The 21,758-nt window shown below is 41.2% G+C and overlaps 2 protein-coding genes across 9 annotated transcripts in view; one reads left to right on the forward strand and one right to left on the reverse strand.

Annotated features, from left to right (window-relative positions):
- Window positions 1–10,533, forward strand: part of LOC102797426 (disco-interacting protein 2 homolog C) — a 242,806-nt gene extending 232,273 nt beyond the window's left edge. For 3 of the 5 annotated variants that reach the window (XM_087832056.1, XM_087832057.1, XM_087832061.1), the window contains 7 exons: window positions 1,391–1,420; window positions 3,736–3,797; window positions 6,683–6,740; window positions 6,826–6,900; window positions 8,787–8,961; window positions 9,325–9,448; window positions 9,865–10,533. In XM_087832056.1, coding sequence (XP_087688182.1) covers window positions 1,391–1,420; window positions 3,736–3,797; window positions 6,683–6,740; window positions 6,826–6,900; window positions 8,787–8,961; window positions 9,325–9,448; window positions 9,865–10,117 — 777 coding nt within the window. In that variant the 3' untranslated portion in view covers window positions 10,118–10,533. The remainder of the gene's footprint in view (window positions 1–1,390; window positions 1,421–3,735; window positions 3,798–6,682; window positions 6,741–6,825; window positions 6,901–8,786; window positions 8,962–9,324; window positions 9,449–9,864) is intronic. The other 2 variants (XM_087832058.1, XM_087832060.1) reach the window with 1 other exon arrangement.
- Window positions 10,534–14,825: 4,292 nt separating this feature from the next.
- Window positions 14,826–21,758, reverse strand: part of zmynd11 (zinc finger, MYND-type containing 11) — a 36,408-nt gene continuing 29,475 nt past the window's right edge. For all 4 annotated transcript variants that reach the window (XM_087832328.1, XM_087832327.1, XM_087832325.1 and 1 more), the window contains 4 exons: window positions 20,904–20,978; window positions 20,000–20,278; window positions 19,727–19,912; window positions 14,826–18,938 (listed from right to left, as the gene is read on the reverse strand). In XM_087832328.1, the coding sequence (XP_087688454.1) occupies window positions 18,816–18,938; window positions 19,727–19,912; window positions 20,000–20,278; window positions 20,904–20,978 (663 nt within the window). In that variant the 3' untranslated portion in view covers window positions 14,826–18,815. The remainder of the gene's footprint in view (window positions 18,939–19,726; window positions 19,913–19,999; window positions 20,279–20,903; window positions 20,979–21,758) is intronic.

Here is a 21,758-nt window from a genome sequence, read left to right on the forward strand (position 1 = left end):
TTTCTCTTCAAGCGGCGCCCAAGTTCAGCCTCCAGCAGTGTAGATCAGCTGGTTAGCAGGTATTGTAGTGCTGCATTGGTAAAACTGTAACTCAACGATCATTTGGGGCTTGGTATCCAATCTCGGGGTGGGGGTGATGATATCATCGTAGCATGTTTGTTGTACCCCTTCTGTTGGGTATCAAAGTCTGCTGGGGTTACTTGTGTAGTAGCGTTCCAACACGCGCTCGATTTTCGTCTATTGCCTTCTTGTTCCAGTAGCCACTTCCTCAGGGTGTCCTGCCTCCTCAACACCTGATCTGAGCCGGTATGACTTACTGCTTCAGGTAGGCTTGGTTAGACATGGGGGGTCTAGCCTAGGACCCTTACTGGATACGGATGCCCCAGGCGGGAATTTGTAAACTTCAACTTGTGCACCTTATTCTTGTTTTTCCAAAACAGGTCATTCATGTTCATCACAAGTGGATGTAAACAAGCAGATGAGATGGAAAATTATATGAAAGATGTCGAGCAGCTCTCACAGCAGTTCTTCTGTGCTCGGTGTTTCTGTTGTTTCTTCGAGGTCTGCTGGGTAAACACCGAGAACAAGCCGAAGACGTTTGATTTCCCCACAATAAAAGATCACAGAGATCCAGCCTTTAACGAGTTTTTAACAGTCAGCAAATCTGGCTGATCTGTGCTGAAGTGCAGTTTTGTTCACAGCTTCGTTTATCACTTGAAGGATTTCTGCAACTCCTGCGCAGCTGAAGCCTGTAAGAGTGTTCGGACCGCAATGCAAGAAGGTCTGAATGTGCCGTTTTTGCAGATGCGGGACATTCGTCCGGAACGGTCGGAGGGTTGGACACTAAAAAACAAAAAGTCATTCTCTTCACCTGCAGAGCGGTTTTTCATTTCCTGTATGTCTCAGGTTCAGGACCATCCTCCATTTCAAGCTGATCATTGCTTTTACATTTCAGATCTGATTTGCAGCTTTCAGCCACGTCAGGAATTAAACGAATTGTTAGAAAAGTTATTATATTATAACGATTTTACAGACTTAATGGGGAGATATGAAACTCTAATTTAGCCTTTTAATCGTCAGCGAGTTTAATTTGCCGACTCGCACGCTAACACAGTCGTAACACTGAAACCGTCACACACTAACTGTAAGCTTTAACTTTGGCAGCTTTAAATGAGCAGACTAACATTTGGCTGAAGACTCTTTTCTGTTCTTACTGCTTGTTTTGGTTTTCTGAGTTTTACCCTTTTGACATTTTTTCTTACTTCCTTGTTTTGTGCGTAACCCCACCCACATTTCTCATACTTGGTTTTGTCTCCACCCTCCCTCCTTCTTTACTTCCTCTTCTACCCCTTCACTTTCCTCCTCCTCCGCCCCCTCTTTGCTGCTGTAGCCTCACAGGCTGGGAAAACTTGCCGACCAGGTAGGGAACCACCATCAACCTTCCCCGCCCAACAGCAATAACCGCCACCATCACCACCCCACTGCCTGCCAGCACACCTCTCATCAGATGGCTTTAGATCTAAGTTTAAGAGACGCTTGGCTTGGTCTCACAGCACTTAGTCAACATCAGGGACACTGGAGCAGCTTTACTCTGTGGATTTCACCCACTCAGTATTTTGGCTGAACTTTGACATGAGATGAATTATTACACTTTCCAGGAGAAAACCCCCCAAATCTGCAGATGTGTTACTCACAGCTGACACGTGAATTATAAATACAGATGATTGACATCTGTTTTGCTCCCAGCAACAAAAAGAACAAACAGCAGAAGATTTGCAATAAAATCCATCTTAGATCAGATCAAATAAAGCAGCAAAGCCACTCTGCTATAACCCACAGATTTGTGAACTAGATCCTTTAGTCGGGCTGGAGAGACAACAGTGACTTATCGATCACAAGCTAGCCACGCCCTGCTTTTTACTTTAAACTAGGCCATCATTTATAAAAAGCTACTCCAAAGAAAGCTAGTGATTAAGCCCAGAGACTCATTAGGAAACTGTCTTCCAGTGTAATCAGCAGGTGACGCCCCTCGTCTCTATCTGCAGTCACCCGCTCCCGCTTTCACTTCTCTTCTTCCATCTATGATTCTGCTCTGATTTGCATGTATGGCTCGATTTTTTTTCATCATAGAAACATGCAAGCAAATCTTCCTTTATATGGAAAAAGCATCGAGGCTGTAGCCATAAAACTACTGCATATAAATAACATAAGACTGAGTAAAGAGACAGATGTGAGGCAAGTGACATTTAAACAATTAAGGAAAGGAATCACCAAACAATAGGGTGGTATAAGATTATTAAGACTGTAAAGTAGATAATAATCATTCTGATTCAAAGCAATGAGACCAGTGAATGTATTAAAAATTCAATTTTATTTATACAGCGATAAATCATGGGCTGGGAGGTCAGTTCCACTGCATTGATCAACAACCACTGTGGTTGTTGATCAATGCAGTGGAAGGAACTGTTCCTTCAGTGGGCTGGTTTCAGTCATTATGCAATATAATGTTTATTAGATTGGAAACCTGCAGTCAGCTGAGACTGAAGAAACGTTTCTCCCACAAAACGCTACGTCCAGATGATCAGAATCCACTTTTGGAGATTTACTTTCTTGGATGATTGAGAATGCATCAAGACGTTTCCACTGCTATCAACAAGCTCGTAGCTAACTCCCAGAAATCACGAATACGTGACAGTGCAAGGATACATGTGCATGTGCCTCTCTGTGGTGTGACTGCACACTTATTAGTGAGTCCAGCACCAAACGTTGTTTGCTCTGCCTGTTCCAATCAAATTTCCCTTTGCCAGTAAATCACTGAATACTCTTGAAGCGGTCACTGCCTGAAGTCTCTTCAGAGAGGGCGTTTGCATTTTTGCACTGTGGGTGTGTGGGTGTAAGTCTCCCAGGATGCCGCCGTGTGTCCGGTGGTGGGTTTTTAATCCCGGATTAATGGAGGGATGGTGGAGGAGGAGAGAGGTCGTCGTCCTTTTTCTGTCTTAATTTTTCTTCAGTGATTTCACTCATTCAGAGTACAGTATCGGCACAAAGAGATCTGACTGAATGCATGTATTGCGCAACCTCTGTGTACTTTAGAAACAGTGAATTTGTCCTGGGTGGGTCGTCACACGGGTATAATCGCTCAGCTACGAATCACTTCCCCCTTTCTTCTTTACTTTATCGTTTGCATGTCAATCAGGTAGAATGTGACTTTGCAGGAAGTTTGTTGATGTGCATTTATTTTTTAAATTGTTTGACTTTCCTCCTACAATCACTGCTGTTGCTCCCACATTGATCGTTTCACCCTGTTGTAAATGCTGTAGATCAGGGGTCGAGCGCTGGTGTGCTGCAGGTTTTAGATCTCACCCTGGGTCAACACACCTCAATCAAATGATTAGTTTGTTCTCAGGCTTCGGGAGAACTTGTTGAGGAGGTAATTTAGCCAATTAAATCAGCTGTGTTGGATCAAGGAATCAACTAAAACCTGCAGGACACCGGCTCTTGATGCCTGGAGTTCCCCACCCCTGCTGTAGAGGGTCGGGTTCCCACCTTCCCACCCAAAACATTTACGCCCCTCCTTCAGTGGAGGTAAAGCTTTTCTTTATGACCACTAATGCACCACACAGCATCCGAGTCGATAAGCTGTAGCAAATTTTGCATAAAAAGCCTTTTTTTTGAATAAAAAGGACGTTTTGTGAGTCTGTGGTGTTCACACTTTCTCTCACTGGTGTTTCTCAGGGCACCTCAGGACCTGACCCCACAACTGTTTACGTTGATATGAGGGCGCTGCGACATGACAGGTAAGTGTCCTTGCTGCTTTGTTAGAAGCTTAACAGATACTTTTGCAGAAAGATGTTCGGTGTCTGAAACCTCTTAACGACTGCTTTGGTCACCAGTAATTTGCATGAAAGATGCCAACTGCTCTCCAACTGAGAAGCGTGACACAGACTGGAAATGGAGACACATTCAGAGTGTGTCGCAGCAGTTGGGCTCCGGTTTCACCGTCCTCTGTTTCAGTGCTTCTCAGCATCTTCCATGTGTCCAATTTAATTTTGTGAGAGTCAGAAACTGCTCATCAAGCAGCTGATGAAAATTTCCCTGTCAGTGGGAGGTTGTTAGGGGCCTGTGTGACTGAGGCCTCACTAAGGCTACGTTCACACTGCAGGCGAAAGCGCATCAAATCTGATTTTTTTTGACCCTGTGCGACCCATATCCGATCATGCTATGACAGTGTGAACGGCACAAATCCGATATTTTCAAATCCGATCTGGGTCACTTTCGTATGTGGTACTGAATCCGATACATATCCGATGTTTTAGGAAGCGACTGCTGTTTGAACGGTCATGTCGCATTAAATCCGTCTTTTACGTCACTGACACAAGACAGACGCCAATTATCAGCTCCGGAGAAGACATCGTGAACGCTTCCTGACCATCCAGTGAAACTGCTGGGAAGACAACGTTGGAGAAACGTGAACATTTTATTTGTACTGTATAATCTGCAGATTCTGACAGAAATCTGCAACTATCCTTTGAAGCACCGCTCCTCTAAAACAGCAATAAGGATCATTATTAGGTTATTTACATTATTATGTAAATAACAAAATAATTTAAAGCAAAAATTGGGAAACGTGAAGTCTGAAGTCTTTATATTAACGGCTATTAGTCAAACAATACTGTTGCTCTGGGTCTAAACAGAGCGCGTTGTGTGTGACGTCTTCTTTTGCGCATGCGGCCGCTTTGAGCGTTCACACTAGAGCGCGTTTGCTGTCGCATTTTATTTGTAGTGTGAACAAGCAGACAAAAAAATCGGATTTGATCAAAAAATCAGAATTGAGCATCAAGACCTGCAGTGTGAGCAAGTTTGTATTTACAGTGGCCTTAACTCTAAAACTAAAAAGATAAAGAACATCTGTAACTATTGGTGACAGTTTCTGTAACATTTTGGCAGCGTCTAACTAAAGTAACTGTAAATGTTCTCATTTATTGATTATTTATTTTTATTGGTTTCACCAAAGGAAATTAAAAAAATATGATACAAGTTCAAACTCATAAATCCAGACTGATTTTTGATTAATTAAAAAAATACATCATCAGATGGTTCAACAAACACAAAATATTTTCTTCCAGTTATTTTATGGCTCACGTTTCTTCAGGCTGATGGATTTTTGTGCTCGGCTGGAGTCGGTGTATTTTTCAGATGTTGTTTTCATGCACTGAATCGGTTTTCCGTCGACTCTCACACGGACACGGAGTCTATTCTGTGCTGTAAAGTCTTCAGCCGGCGTCCTGTGGGATTCCAGCGGCGCCGCAGCGCTCTGCCGGACGGCTTCGCTCGTGAAGTTTGTGAATGTGAAGCAGCGGGACGTTTGTGAATGAGCGAGCGCTCTCAGAATAAATAAAGTGCTCAGCAAAGATTGTTATTGTAATGCGAGGCTTATTCTCTGCAGCTGAAGCATCGCTGCAGGCTGACGGTAAAAAAGTCTGAATATAATGAGAAGCTGGAAGTTTCTCCGAGACGATGTGACATTTTCAGGCGTGTCAGCTTGACATGCACACTGTCACCCTCACAGCCTCTCCACAGTGTGAGAGGGGTGAACTTTAAAACCCATCAAACCCAGTATGAGTCACATTTCCTGCTGGGTAACACCGCCATTTGTTTTGCCAGAGAGACAGCTCTGACTCTTAATGAACCAGCCAGGGCTCAACATTAGTGTCAGATTTCAGAGGAGAAACGCTGTCAGTTTTCCAGCTGGTGGAGATGGACAAACACATCCGAGATAACAAGCGAGACTCGGACTTATTCAAACATCTCTGACGAGAAGGGCCTGCGGGATTAAAGCAACGACGGCGAAAACGACCAGCAAGAAACCGGCACAAACTGAAAAATGCATTAATTTGAACTCGTCAGGAGCTTGTTACTCATCCCTGAAGCTCCCCAGACGCAGTTTCCTGCTCCCCGATGCAGCCCGTCATTACGCTGCTCAGCCTGTGTCTGCTGATTTGCACACAGAAAAGTCGCAGCAGGGCCGTGCAATCCCGCTGTGTATAAATATAACTGTCAGTGTGCATGATTACATGTAATCACTGCTGATTTAAGCTGGCCCGAGTCTACCACAGGCGCTCCGTGTTTGCAGACTGACAAACCACTCGTCCTGGTTTATTTTTAGTTTTACTGATTCAGCTTTTTCCCACAATTCTGTTTCTGTTTGTGTCAAACATTTATTAAAATTGAGAAGTTTGTTCATCCTGTTCAAATGACTCACAGCAGCAACTAGAAATACATTAGTGAAGAAGAGCGTCCGTGGTAGTTAATGAGCATCAACAACGTGCAGATTTTACTGTACAGCCTCATTTTTATGAGGAGACACAAATGCCTCCAAACGGATCTAAAATTTTACCAGAATAAAGTTCCCAGGGAGGCGGGGCAACATGTTAAATGTGACCTTGTTTTATGTTTGTTACATAATGATTGTTCATCAGATTAAAAATAAATAAAAATCACATCAACATTACCCGTTAGCCGTTAGCCATTAGCTGTTAGCCATTAGCCGTTAGCCATTAGCCGTTAGCCGTTAGCGGTCAACAGTCAGAGTTAAGATCCTGTCCAGAATCCTGATTATGGGATGTTGATTAGAGATAATACGCAGCCGACTAACAGAAACGTCCGTTTGTCTGCTCTGCAGGGTCAGACTCGTAGAGCGGGGATCGCCACACAGCCTGCCACTGATGGAGTCCGGGAAGGTCAGTTTATTTAAATTTAACGTTTATTAACTTTTTCAAATAAGCTGTTTTTGGTCTTTGCTCGATCTGCGTCTCTCTTGAACAGATCCTGCCGGGGGTCAGAATCATCATCGCCAACCCAGAGACCAAGGGACCAATGGGAGAGTCGCATCTGGGAGAGGTTTGTCTGAGCTTTAATGGTCTTCTCTATAAACAGATATTTGTACTTGAAAATAAAAACGCTTCTGGTTTTCGGACTTTGGTCCAAGCTCCTTTGACCAATCGTGTTTGAGCATCAAAGTCCTCGAAGTCTTTCCAATCTGGGGTTATTTTGAATTATCTGTTTAAATGAACACAAAAGAGACTCAACTTTCATATCTGCATCCATAAAAAGATATAAGTGCATGAAGCAGGACCCAGATGGCCTTTATGCACCATCTGATATCTTATCCCTGAACAACTGAGGTCAGCAGAGAAAGTGATTGTTAACCTGAAATATTTACATTTTTTTAAACTCACTTGAATTTGATCAATTAAACCTAATATATATAGGTGCACCTGATATTCTTTGTCTAATTCACTAAAATGTTTTTTTAAAAGGTTTCCTTTGGTAGATTTCTGTCATTTAATAGTTTATCTATTACTTAATTTCTTTGGTTTAGCATGAATGGCCATGGGGGAGGTCTTTATCAGTAAAAAGCTGTAAAACGTGAAAAAACCCCAAACAGTTAAAAGCTCAAATTGTACCCCCTCCTGTGGATTTTCCATTGGGCCAGATTGGAGTCCTTGCAGGGCTGATTGTGGCCCCCGGGCCTTATGTTTGTTTTCTCCTGGAAGCTCTGCAAGTGGAAATGACAAGAATCTGGGACATGAAGTGAAAACATGGATGTTAGTCCACATCTGTTTGACTTTTTTTTCCCCAATTTATTTTTATTGATTTTATAACTGAGCAGTGTACAACAATCACCTTCAAAAGAACACAATAGAAGTCAACAAGGTGGTAATACAGCACACATGAATGTTAAGACAGAGTATATTTCACTTAAGTTTATCCATCAGGCTAATGACTGGTTGCCAAATCTTATAAAACACACTCTCTCGGTTAGACAAGGTAAACCTGATTTTCTCCAGATTTCCAGACAACCACATTTCGAAGGTAGGAGGTTTATCAGACTTCCAGCAGAGAAGTATCAGCTTTCTAGCCACAAGTGTAGTCATCGACACAACCTGCGTCTCTGTCTTGTCCCTTGCCCATCCCGGTTCAGACACCCCAAGCGATGCTGCAAAGGGGGTACATGGGACCTCCCTGCCAATGGCTTTGGTCAGAAAATCAAACAAATGATTCCAAAAAAGCTGTAGTTTTTGGCATTGAAAGAAAAGGTGAGATAAAGTTCCTCGACCACTTGAACACTTAACACAGAGGGCTGAAACGTTCTTATATATTTTTTCCACTTTAGTGGGAGAAAAATGCAACCTATACAGGATCAGACTATGTCTAGCATTTATAGAACTACAATATATATTCTTAATGCACTCTTGCCAAAGATCATCAGTAACATCCACCCCCAGTTCTTCCTGCCACTGCTCCCTAAAAGTGAGACACAGCACCTCTAGTGTAGGGCTCAACTGACATGAAGCTGTGAGTTTCGAGGAATCAAATTGTATTGTGGAATAGATGCTTTGATGAAATGTCTTAACTGTAAAAATCTGAAAAAATGTGAATTAGGAAGATTAAATTTCACCCTTAATTGCTGAAAATGTCCATCAATGTAAATATCTTTGAGAGAACAAATCCCTCTTCCCTGCCTTGTCACAAACGTGATGCCCTCCAGCCCAGGCCTGAAGCCATGATTGTTACATATTGGAGCATCCAAATACATTTTAGGAGCCTTTACTGCGCCCAATAGTTGGTTCCAGACCTTAATTGAATTTTGAATCATTTCTGCCATATAGTGTACGCTTCACTTTTATCGGGCTATTAAGCAGGGCTGGAAGACATTCAGCCCTGTTATAGAGGAAATAATCCCTTGATGATTATTTTCTGCTGTATTATTGGTGCGTTTGCAGATCTGGGTGCACAGCGGCCACAACGCCAGCGGTTACTTCACCGTCTACGGGGACGAGGCGCTGCAGTCCGACCATTTCAACTCCAGGCTCAGCTTTGGAGACACGCAGACCGTCTGGGCTCGGACCGGATACCTGGGCTTCCTGCGCAGGACGGAGCTCACCGACGCCAGCGGAGGTCAGGGCGGGCCGTTCGTCGAACACGGTCGACGTGGTTAATGGGGCCGCGGCTGACCTTTAATGATCTCGCACAACAACGAGGAGGAAACGATTAAACGGCTTCAGCGCTGATTTTAAGTGCTGCCGGCTCCTCCTGATTGGCTCGTTCTCTCTGCTGAGATCAAGTCTGATATTTAAAACACTCAAATGTTTATTTCCAGCTCGTAACAGTCAGATATTCAGACATGTTGAGCATCTTTGAGTTTACTTCGTGACTTTAATCTGTGCAGGAAGACCGTTCACGTTAAAAGCTTTGATAACTCGTACATTAATCTAAAAGCGCAGCACGGTGGCTTGAAAGGAAATCTGTTCGTGTCCGCAGAGCGCCACGATGCCCTGTACGTGGTCGGCGCTTTGGAGGAAGCCATGGAACTCAGAGGGATGCGTTACCACCCCATCGACATCGAGACCTCCGTCATCAGGACGCACAAGAGCATCACAGAGTGGTGAGCAGCAGCCAATTATGACATCAGTGTCTTTACAAAAAAATAAAAAAGTTTGTTGTTCAGGTCTCGCCACGCCTTTCCGTATGATATGTTACTCGATATGGTTTCTTGACATTTTTTTCACCAACTTTAACCTTGGACGCTAACAATCAAGGTCAAACGCAAACGCCAGCCTAGGTACTCATGTCCCCCGAGGCCTAGCACATTGTCTTGAAGTTTGAAGAATAAAGTTATTCCAGGTTTTCACATTTGTTTTGCCTCAATCGAGCTTTTACACCAAATCTGTCACACCAAATTTGAACGTGATATCTTAAAAACTGTGGATGACAGCCTGCTAGCAACATGTCGATTACACACTCCGCCCCTTCTGGGGGAGAAGTGACAAGAATTCAAGTTTTCGTCATGTGTGTCCGCAGCGCGGTGTTCACGTGGACCAACCTGCTGGTGGTGGTGGTGGAGCTGGACGGCTCGGAGCAGGAGGCCCTGGACTTGGTCCCCCTCGTCACTAATGTGGTGCTGGAGGAGCACTACCTGATCGTGGGCGTGGTGGTGGTGGTGGACATCGGCGTCATCCCCATCAACTCCAGAGGGGAGAAGCAGAGGATGCACCTGCGGGACGGCTTCCTGGCCGACCAGCTGGACCCAATCTATGTGGCCTACAACATGTAGCGCCCCCTGGTGGCTGAAGAATTATTGAGGAAGACGCAAAGACAATTCTGCTCCAGAGACCGAAGGAAGGAAAAGCGGAGCCGAGGAAGAGTTTCCGGCGTGAGGGGGAGGAGGCGGTCGACTTTTTTTGCCCTGAATTTTGGTGCTTACTCTCAGGCTGCGTAACCGCTGCAAACTAGCTCCCAGAATCCAGCGCTGGCATCTAGATTGCATTCAGGTCATACTCAGTCTGAGAGGAAGTGCGCTCCCCGGGTCGTGCCGACTGTTTACCGAAAAGTGGAAAACTCGCAGCAGTAGAGGACAATCGTTAGGAAAGATCCCGGCTTTTAAAGTGCGCGTGGCTCACTCTCTATTTTCATGTTATTTGCTTTCCTTAGGCTATTTTTTTGAAAAGGATATTTACACACAAAGAGAAAAAAACCATTACAAAGTGCGACATATGTTTTGATACGAGGGCGGGGTCTGAGCGCGTCGCAGCCGCCCCCCTGTTTTACGATGAGGTACGTTTCTTTCGTATTTTTCTTGGTTTTTTTTGGGAATCGTTATTTTCTGAAGCCCCATCTCAGCTAAAGTCAACGTGCTAATTTTCATATACGAACAGCTGCAGCCTTCAACTCCGTTTATTTTTCCGTACAAACTTCGGCTTCGACCGAAGCTAAACACATAAATTCATATCATGTAAGTATGTACAAACAGAAACTGATTTAATTTATTTTGTTTCTCTGTTAGAAGTATATGACGAGACATTCGAGAATGTTTTGCTCTTGAATATTTGCTAATATTACGAAAAAGAAAAAAGCATTGTATTATCTTGAGTGGAACAAACTCACATCAAGCCTGTTATTGAAAATAGAAATATATGATTATAGATTATATTGAAGATGAGCGGAAGGATTAATCCCAGACAAAAGCAGAAGCATGAGGGGAAGTGCGTCTGCACGTTGGTCTGAAAGGTGTCGGTCAAATGGAAATTATAAAAGCAATGCTCCGAGTTTTATTCCAGCTTTCGTGTGAAGAGTTCTGATCCTGTCCTGGGAATAAACAAACGTTGTTTTTATGCTCTTAAATATTAAAACAAATCCCTAAAAGTTCCCAAAAGTTATTTTTATTGTAACAGAGGATGAATGTAAAGAATCAGAAGTTTAGGTGTTATTGAAATGTTGCTTTGTTTGAATTTGCCTTTATTTTAGATTTCCATCTATTATTGGGGCAACTTTTCCAGCTCACAGGGATAATTATTTGCCTACAAGGTGATGGAGAGCATTGAGTGTCAGGGCTGTCACGATGTTACAGTGAAGTTCATCATGATATCTGTAGCTAATGTGAACATTTTAGATTAATAGTAAATAATGGAAAATTCATCTACAACTTTGTTTTGTTGGCTTTTTAATCATTTTAAAAGCCTAAATGTCTCGTACTGTCTCTGTCAAAGTAAAGTTGTACATTTTAGATCCTGACAACTTTATCAGTAGGAGCGTTTTAGATGTACTGATCCATGAAAATTAAAGAAGAGGTGGGAGAAATGCCCTCCATACATATGGATGAGTCAGCTGACCCGGGCTGGAGAATAATGAAATGACACACAGCAAATGTAAGTGAAATCTGTTTGTTAAATCCTCAAATATCAGTGTCGCTCTCAAGAATGACAAAGAAATGATTTCCTTCAGATAGAGACATGAAAGTGGGAAAATGGTTTGATAGCAGGGATTAAGTAAATTATGATATGATAGTGGCACATTACGTTGCTGTTAACAGTAACACAAAGTGTGTGGCATACAGCATCACGTTCCCCTCGTTTATAAGCATCAGCAGGAGAATGAAGACTGATTCAAAGTATTTCACTAAAAATATCAATATTTGGCACTAGTATCAGCATGTTGCGGTGTTTACATTTTAGCCCACTTCAGTTTGGAACTACAGATCTCGTGACTAATGCAGTCCAATAATTTATAACAAACGTCTTTGAAAAAGCATCATCTGAGTCCGGAGATTCAATGCCATCTAGTGGCGACTAGAGGGAATTACAACAGGCTTGTTTTTGGTGTCGTTGGCGCCTTTGGATCAGAACTCTTCACGCGTCACGTTTCTCTGGGAACAAACAGGTTTACTGATCTTTAAAATGTTCAGAAGTAGGAACATCTGTCGCTTTTCAAACTCTCACAGCTGGAACGAAGCGTTCCTTCAGACAGACCGTCAGCAGCGCCCGTTGGACTCATTTTATCACCTCCGGCTCGGAAAAGGCGAATCACCCCCAAAGTGGCAGTTGTAAATATCAAAGTGGGAAGTCCTTCATATTTTTACACGGACTGATCAATCAGGGCTCATACAGTGATGTCACAACAGGAAGAAAGGTGTTTTTGCCAGAGACCCTTTAACTCGTTAGAGCTGCGGGGAGGTCGGAGCAGGAGGGCCTTCTTCATCGTCTTTGGCGGAGAATGTTCTAGTTTCAATGCCAGGATTTTTTTTAAAGTAAAAAAAGCACTTTCTTCAGAGTTTTTCTTTCTTTTATCGGCAAAATGTATGTCCCTTTTTTTAAGGTTTAAAAAAATGTCTTATTTGAGTTGACATAAAATCTTTCAGTTAAATAAACATTTCAACAATTTTGACAAGAATTTGATGTTTGTCTTATTTACTGTTCTGCAACATTGTTGCTGTATGCATCACACACGGTGATTCCTGAGTTTTAAAATGTTGCCAATTGAAAACTTTCATGAATATTACACATTCTTAATTACATCTGAGAAGCTATACATGAAACTATAGTATTGTGCAAAAGTCTTGAGCCGCGCAGATCGCTCTGTATTATGTTTAATTCTTTAACCCTTTAAAGCCGGTTTTGCGTAACTATTTTTAAATCCCGGTAGCTCTGCAACCACGTAAACTAGCGCAATAATTTTTTTGCATATGAAACTGGGGGAGTTGTACTTACATCTTATGCCATCAGCTTGTCCTCGGTCACAGTTTCCTTCCATATATAGCTTTGCAAAAACTGCATAAAAAGCGCTTGCAGCAACAAAAACATAATATTCCAGAAACACGCTTTGCCGATCCGATCAGCTGTTCATAACACTTCCTATGTCCATCAGCGAAACCTGCCCGAAACCGGAAGTGACGTCATTTGCGGAAATGTAGTTTTTTACCATCCCGGCCTTATAAAGTCAAACATAACTTTTCAAAACACCAGTATAGGCTCATGACTTTCTGTGTCGTTTCTGGGATGCTTAGGACTCATATTGCACTGCTGGAAATAGTTTATTTTGATGCATATGCTGTTAATTTGCAAATTTGCACTATAATATTTATTTTTGTTTTTCCTGCAGTGTATAAAAATTGGTGTATTTCAAAAATAAAACTAAGAAGACACTTAAAATAAATTTCCCGTGGTTGGAAACTAGTTTGTGCAACTTTTTTGTATTTACAGTTTTGAGGGATAAGCCTCTTAAATTTCTCTAACTAGAAATATATGTTAAAAAAACAAAAACGATTTTCAATTTTTTTTGTAGTATATTGCACTTTTTTGCAATTTATGTAATCACTATGCACTTAATGCAGACATATTATTAACATTTGGGCTATAATGGTTGTATATCAACTTGAAATGCTCCCAAAAATGGCTCTACAACATGTAAAAATATAATATAAGCTCTGGCGGACTTGGTTCTATGGTAGGTCTTAAAGGGTTAAAGTGGCCTTGAGCTACAGTTCTCCCGGCAACACAACTTAGCAAAGAGCCTTTATCTTTTGAGCAGTTTTACTAGCAGCTTGTTGCTAAAACACTGTTCCCTCCTCAATCCATGAAAAACACCAACCATAGCGGTTGGGGTGGCTGTGGCTCAGGTGGTGGAGCAGATCAGCTACTGATTGGAAGGTTGGAGGAGCCAGGAATCGAACCACCAGTCTGCATGCCAAATATCCTTGGGCAAGATACTAACCCCAAATTGCCCTCCGATGCGTTCATCAGAGTGTGAATGTGTGAAAGCTTATTAGTTGCACTTTACATCACGATGGAACAATGAATCCAAACGTGAAAGTTTGGTTCAAATCATCGTCAGGACAAAGGCTCGGTTGTAAATTTTTGCTGATTCAGTCCATGGTGTTCGAGATCTCATCAATAAGAACACAAATTTTATAGGCAGACTTTTGTCCACCAAGCACGACCATCGGGTTATTTTCACGATGGTCGTGATCCCAAACACTTTTCCAGTGCAGTAAAATCAAGTCTGGATAGCAAAGCAAAGGTAATGATGAAGAATAAAGGTGGTCATACAAAATACGTGTTCAAACAAAGACTTCCAAGTTTGTTAGAATCGTACAAACGCTTTTAGCTTATATAGTGCATTTTCATTTCAATAAACCACTGCAACCAAACCAAAATCTAAAGAAATGAGCGGTGGACCAAGGGTTTTGCAAAGTGCTGCTATCTAAACTCTTAATACTGATCACCTAAATATTACTGACGGAAGAATGTTTTGTGGGAATTATATCACTTATATCATTCTTACCTTTAATGTCTTGATGTTGGTTTTCCTTCAGCCACATTTGGAAATCTGAGTTTAAACAAAGTCATTTTTATATAGGAACTATTTACAGTTAATCAGCATCATACAGAGTAACTTACTGGTAAACAATATTAAACTAAAGTAAAAATGCATATATTATTATTATGAAATGCATCATATCTTCAAAAGAAACCAAAACAGACTCTGGAGAACTTGTTGATACATTTATTTCCTCCATGTTAGCACATAGAATATATTTATATACATATTGCTAGCTAAAGTGTCAAAGAAAAAGGGAGAAAACAAAAGAGCATAGAAAATGTTAAGCCACGAGTAAAAGTTTACATATGGACAGAACAACAGGAAGTGAGAACAAAGAAACCTTTACACTGATTTTATTCCTGCTAAAAGTACTTAAAGTACAAAGAGGATCCATGTAGTACACAGTATGTACTAAAATACCCCGAAATAAGAACAGCGAAAAGGCGAAAATGATTGGACAATTTGATCGATTCACTCTTATTCAAGCTGAAAACAGCATCGAGAGGGCGGGGATATAAATCATTGTCATATTGCGTTACTCTGAAGGAGTGCAATCACGCCTTTTCTTTTGTTTACGTGAGGGGAAGAAACCGAACGAGGAGCTGGAGGTACACCTTTACTCATGCAGTTCAAAAAGCAGAAATGCAAACTGGAATGGCATCAAAGCTTTACACGTGGCGAGAAAAATAAAGGTTTAACATAAAAATCACGTCGAAAGCTTCATGGCTGGATGGACAAATATAAAAACAATAAGAAAAAAAAAAAAAAATCAAAGCTGCAGCCTCGCAGGTCACGTGTAACAAACCCTGCGTCCGGTTCGGAAAACGGTCGGCTTTAAAAAGAGATGCTGAAATGTTGAGACACACTGAAGAAGCTTAAAAGAACCATAACTAAATCTCTCTCTCTCACACACACACTCTCACACACACACACACACACACACACACACACACACACACCTGATATGATTGTAAAAAACTACAACTAACAGTCATCCGCAGGGAAAAAATCATTTACAATGTACAAATAAGATGACGGAGGGGACAGAAGGATGTTTTATTTACACGTAGTGCACTGAAGATGAACTGTGAGCTATGAGAACATGACAGGAGTAACGCACACATCACATCATAAAGGATTTAATGAGTTTTCATGTCTGAGGGACGTTTCAGAGGAACAACAGTTACCGTAAATTCTCTAATAGTGGGCAGCCCAAAAATCACGGTTTAGGTTCATTATCAATAAATTCAGTAAACGGTAAAATCAACAATGAATTAATGTCATTAGTGAGGCTGTCTGTGTGTTACACACTTTCAATCGTTCACAGCAACTACTGCACAGGGACAACAAATCTTAGTCGTCTCTGGTGACGTGTGATTAATTCACACAAGTCTTAATTGTGTGTCCTGATTAGTAAACAGGACTAATCTGATGGTTATATATAAAAAAAGAAGTCCACACCAAATGCAGTTTCCCCACAAAAAAGTCAAAAAGATCATCGAATTAAAAAAATAAAATAAAATCATTAAAAGTTATATTTGAGATTGTTGCTGCAGACATTCGAGATCTTGATTTTATTCATTTCTTCAGCTGTGTTTAGAAACGTAAAAGCTACACCAGTCTACCCATCAAACTTCCTGTTAATGAAATGCATTTCCTCCAATTTCACAATAAAAGCTGTTCAAGGTAAAAGTAAGAGCTCATAAAAATGTCGCCCTACATGGTAGCATGCAGTGACGTGTGCAGATCACAAAGTAAATGTTGATTACCAAATCGGTTTTTGAGGGTTGGTGAATAAATTTACCTTTTTGTTAAAGTGTTTTTGTAATTTGTAACAGAAGTACGTCGAAGTACGTCGTTTATTTAGTATTTGTGTGAACTGGTCAAACAAAACAGGCACTTTTATAGTGAAGAGATTATTTTAAGCTCCGTTTTAGTTTGTTTTGTTGCATTTTGTCACAATTACTACATTAAATAAGGATTCTATTACAGTGTTTTTGCACCGCTCAGATCTTTCATAAAGAAGACAAACATGAAAACATCCAGCACAGTAACAAGTTTTACCCACTTTGTTACATCAGAAATCTTCTTTGAAAAATGGGCCCGATTAAGTAAAACCCATTTAACAGAGTCTGTGTGTTCACTGCACTTTACCGGACTCGTTAAACTCATTTCAGCTCTATATTTTCTACTAGTGTAGCTTTTCATGACTCACAGCTGGAAACCCCCACAATTATTTTTTGTCTTTAAAAAACAAACAAACAAACAAACAAACAAACAAACAAAAATGTTCTTTTGTTATTTGAAAAAAATCAAAAGAATAAGGTGTAACAGCCTGATCAGCTGGTGATCATTGGGACAAATATTGCATGTTGCTGTTGGAGAAAACTGATCTCTTCAAACATTCGACTGCTAAAACACAGCACGTAGTGCATACGATGATGGAGGCTTCGTTCACAGCGAACAGCACTGAAGCTACAGGGCTGCCCACCACGTGAGAATTCACGGCGTCTTATTTTTCATATGTTAAAGGAAAAAGGCAACTTGGGGTAAAGCAAGTTTCTCTCATCTTTCATAACTGAAGAAACAGTCAAACAAAAAACAAACAAACAAAAAAAACATTAAAAACTGGCAATTTTATTGCCCCATCAAAAAGAATTTAAATAAAAAAAGTGATTCTAAGCACCGTAATTAGACATCAACACTCAACACTGAGCACAGGGGGAGGAAAAGAAAACGTTTGATCATTCATATTTGCATATTTTTTTATATTGGTCCATCCATTATCACTTCTTTATGGAGACCAGACGTCTGGTCCTTTTTTCCTGCTTATTTTCCCTTAATGAATGAAAAAACTATGAAACTATCTACATGCATGTGGCCTCACTGGGTGAGAGGATGAGAAGAAGAAACAGGCACCGACCACCAACGACAGCATACGCAGTGAAAGAGTCTCATAGCTAGTCACTTCAGGTTAAAGGGGGGAAAAAAGAAGAAATGATGAGGAATCTCGAGTGTACGTCACTAGAAAAATGACACCGATGACGCTCCGGAAAATATACATCTTTTTTTTTTTTCCTTTTTTAAATACACTGCAGGAGGGCGAAGAGAGGAGAGGAGTCGCCGCCAGATGTTCTCAGGTAGGTTCATCAAAAGGTGCGACTTTTTTTGGCAATATTACAAGCATTTGGGTTGTTAAGAAAATGAAATGTGCAACAAAAAAACAAACAAACGGTCAAATCATGTAACCTCTCTAAGATCCAGCTCAGGAAAGATTGCTGTACATTCCCTCAGCTTCAGTACAAACTCAAAACTTCCTGGTTTTATCCAACTCATAAAAACACAAAACAACAGTCTAGTCCCCCCAAAAAAAGAAACCAAAAATGTGCATAATTACAATAAAAATCTCTCATGGAAGATTTTTTTTTTTGGTCGGCATCTTTTAAAGCCGACTTTTTGACCCTGTTCCCAATAAGTGACTTTAGGACAATAAAATTTTCGATAAAAATGGTAAAAGGTGCTATCCACCGCAATCGATTCGTGAAAAGAATAAATTGCATTAAAGTCAGCGAGCCTTTTAATCCACAATTTAATGTTTTTTTGTTGTTTTTTTTCTTTTTAAATCAGTTTTCTGTATGAAAGCGGAGTCAGTCTGATGCTGCGATGGTGCTTACGGTACCTTTTTTTTAAACGTTCTGTAGGATCGACGGCGTGCGCTTTGCTGCATTTACAGTAAGAAAAAGGTTTCTTTTAAAAAGTCAGGTAATAAAATGTATTCAGTTAATGCTCACCTGTTTCTACACACTTAAATAACACATTCTCCAACACAAAATTAGCACTTCAGTAAAAAAAAAAAGAAGAAGAAGAAAAGATGTCATAACTCGTTCGAGCCATGCTGTTGAACAAACTGTTCACTGTTCAGAAAAAACAAAAGCGTAGAAAGTAAAATCAACACAATGGGTACATTAAATAATAGAAACAAAACCGCTCGGCACGCACAAAAAACCATCGGGTCCACAAAGTTTTCAGGAAGGCAAGTCGAGAAGCAGGAAGGAGAAGAGTGTTTGTGTTTGTTGTAGACACTGACTGACAGGAGGAGGCGAGGACAGAGCCAATGGCGTGCTGTGTAAGGTCGGGTAGGGGCGGGGCTTGTTCATTCATCTCTTCCTGCGGCAGGTTCGTTTGTGGTCGGCGTGCCAGTGCTCCTGCTGACATTTGATGGAGCAGTACGAGGTGTTCCAGCAGCAGTGGTACATGGCCTCCTCCTCGCAGTTATAACACTGCAGGCGCAGGAAACAGCCAAAGGTCAACAAAAACAGGTAAACAAGACCTCAGCTGCTTCTATTAGTGCCTACTCGAATCGACTCGCCACAGCTCGCCAGGACTCGACTCTGATCGGCTGTTCTTCCATTACAATTTAGTACCTCCTAATAAGGTCGTTGTCATAGCGACACGACTTAATATGTGGCTCGAATGCAAAGGTGGACGTCGAGGTGACAATATACCCTCTGCTGTCTGTGATTAGTCAGATTCTGCAAACATGGCGTCATTTTTTGTAGCCTTTTTCCTCGTAGCTGGGTTTCAAAAATGGCAGTTCGCATGTTTGCTCGAGTGACGCTACTGATCAGCCAATCGGTGGCATCACATTTCAGTACCTGCACAGACAGCGGCGAACTGAGCGGATCCGAGTAGGTACTAATGGAAAAGGAGCTATAATAATAATGACAATAATAATAATAATGACAATAATAATAATGACAATAACAATGACAATAACAATAATAATGACAATAACAATAATAATAATGACAATAATAATAATAATGACAATAACAATAATACAGACAATAATAATAATACATATATAATTGACTGGTTCCAGGTTTTTTCATGTGATGACCTTAAATCTGCGTTTTAAATCACTGACAGCGGGAATTCTTTGGGTTGTGAAAATCATCTTGAACAAAAACAAATTAAAAGATTGTGTTTGTGCGTTTTTATAACTAATAAAAGAATAAATCTTCTTTATATTCAGGCACTTTTTAAGCTCTCGGTTAACTGAACTCACCCACTGCTTCTTCTTGGTCTGGGAGATGAGCTGTTTGTGTTGAGCCACCAGCTTCTTCACCTCCTCCACCAGCTCCTCTTTGCACTTCTCCTTCACCTGCTTACATTTCCTCTCCATCTCCGCCTGAGCTCCAGCCACCGCCTTACTCACCGCCTGGCGTTTCTCCTCCTCCATCTCTGCACGGAGCTGTAGAGAACACGCACACTTACGTTTGGAGCTGGTCCAAAGTGCTCTCCATCATTAGAAGACGAACCCGAGTCGTTTCATACAAACCTTCTCCAGAGCTTCTCTGACGACCCTCTCCGTCTCCCTCTTGTTGTCGGCCTTCATCATCTCCTTTACGTCGTTGAAGACCTTGGTGTACTTCTCGTGGCACATGTTCTGACAGGCGCCGTCGCTGTTGGTCTGCGTGCCGCGATGCAGCGTGCGCGGCGACCCCCCGTTGGCCTTCTTGGTCTGCGTGGACACCGACAGCTTTTCTGGCTGCTGCGGTGCCGACGACACCGGGATCTCCTGGCTGGAGCTGACGGCCTCCATCTCCGGCTCCGGGTCCTAAGAGAAAGGATGTGATGTCTCTTAGAAGAAGCGACAGGACAGCAGGATGCTTCTGTGCCAGCTGTCACACAGATTCCTCCATCTCGGCCTGCAGCTGGTTACAGTAGTTCCTGCTCAGCTATAAGCCACTCTAACCAGAAAACATGAGAGCTGAGAGCTTGCAGCTCCAATCCAGGACAAACAAAATCTGAAGTATCAGTATCAACCTGGATTTCTCTTTGAGAAAAAAAATTAATGCATTTAAAAAAAAATTACTCCTCAAAAATAACTTCAAGCTATTTGAGCACAAACCCCGTCTGTCTGCAAATGTTTGTTGTTATTTAGAAATCTCCACCCACTTGTTGCTGCGGATCGCTTCAAGCGATGCTGAAGTGCTTCATGCTGGATTTTAAAGTCTGCTTTTGATCACCATTCATCATCATTTCTTTTAGTTCACTTTCCTGCACAACATTTGCTCCCACAGCTTGCTGGGATTTAGTGAGATGTCATGTGTGCCCTCTACATAACCCCAAATCAGAATATTTCCACCCTCATGCTTATGCCATGTACTACTGATGCATATAGCATCAGGTTATAAATCAGTCTGCAGCCAAAGAACACTAAATATATAACAGCTGCTTACACTGACTTCTTCTTTGGGCTCAACCGTGTGAGTCCGACGGCTTTTCTTCGCCTTGGGCTCCTGGCTGCCTTTGAGCTGGGAAAAAAAACAGAAAGGGTCAATAATCAGTGAGTACGCTGGTGTCCCAGCAGGCTTTCTTAAATGATGACAGAAAAGATGGAAACAAAGTGCTGTAAGGATATTAAAGAAAGTAGTAGTAGATGAGGGGCTGGCTGGATCATCCCCTGAACTAACAGTCTTTTAGTATAGATTTTATTACAGGAGAAAAAAGACAAGTGTCTGATAAGTTAGTGTTACTTGAGTAGTCACACCGTAAATAGATGTAATGAGAACAATAAAGTAGTTTAAAAATAAACTTTAAACGCGGGTAAAGACCGTTTTAAACAGTTCACAGATTATCATCATGTCTAAATCAGTACTCACAATTCGACTAATTTAAGGAACTCAGGATCTAATAAGAAATTTCTCATAAAACAAAACAAAAATCTACCAAAACTAAGTCAATAACATTTTTATAGCTGCTTTTTAAGTGTATAATTCATGTATTAACCGATTTAATCATTACAGTTACTGCTCCATAGAAAATATCTGATTCAAGTTTGTTTCCATGTGTCCTTAATAGTTGTGTCAGTATGATTTATGTTTTATTAGCCTCATAATTTAAGGATTTGCATCCAAAGGAACTCGGAAAATTACAAAACACTCAGGCAACAATGCAGCAGTTCAGCCACCAGAGGGCACTGTTTGTTTTATTTTAGTCTAATCTACCCGAGTTGGGTTTATTTTAGTGCCAAGTTGTGTTAAAGTTTTATTGTGTTTGTTTCCATAACTAAACTTTTTTTTTTAATGCAACAG

This window comes from Neolamprologus brichardi, chromosome 18 (genome assembly GCF_056152115.1).
Source record: "Neolamprologus brichardi isolate AB-2024 chromosome 18, ASM5615211v1, whole genome shotgun sequence".
NCBI classification, from domain to species: Eukaryota; Metazoa; Chordata; class Actinopteri; order Cichliformes; family Cichlidae; genus Neolamprologus; species Neolamprologus brichardi.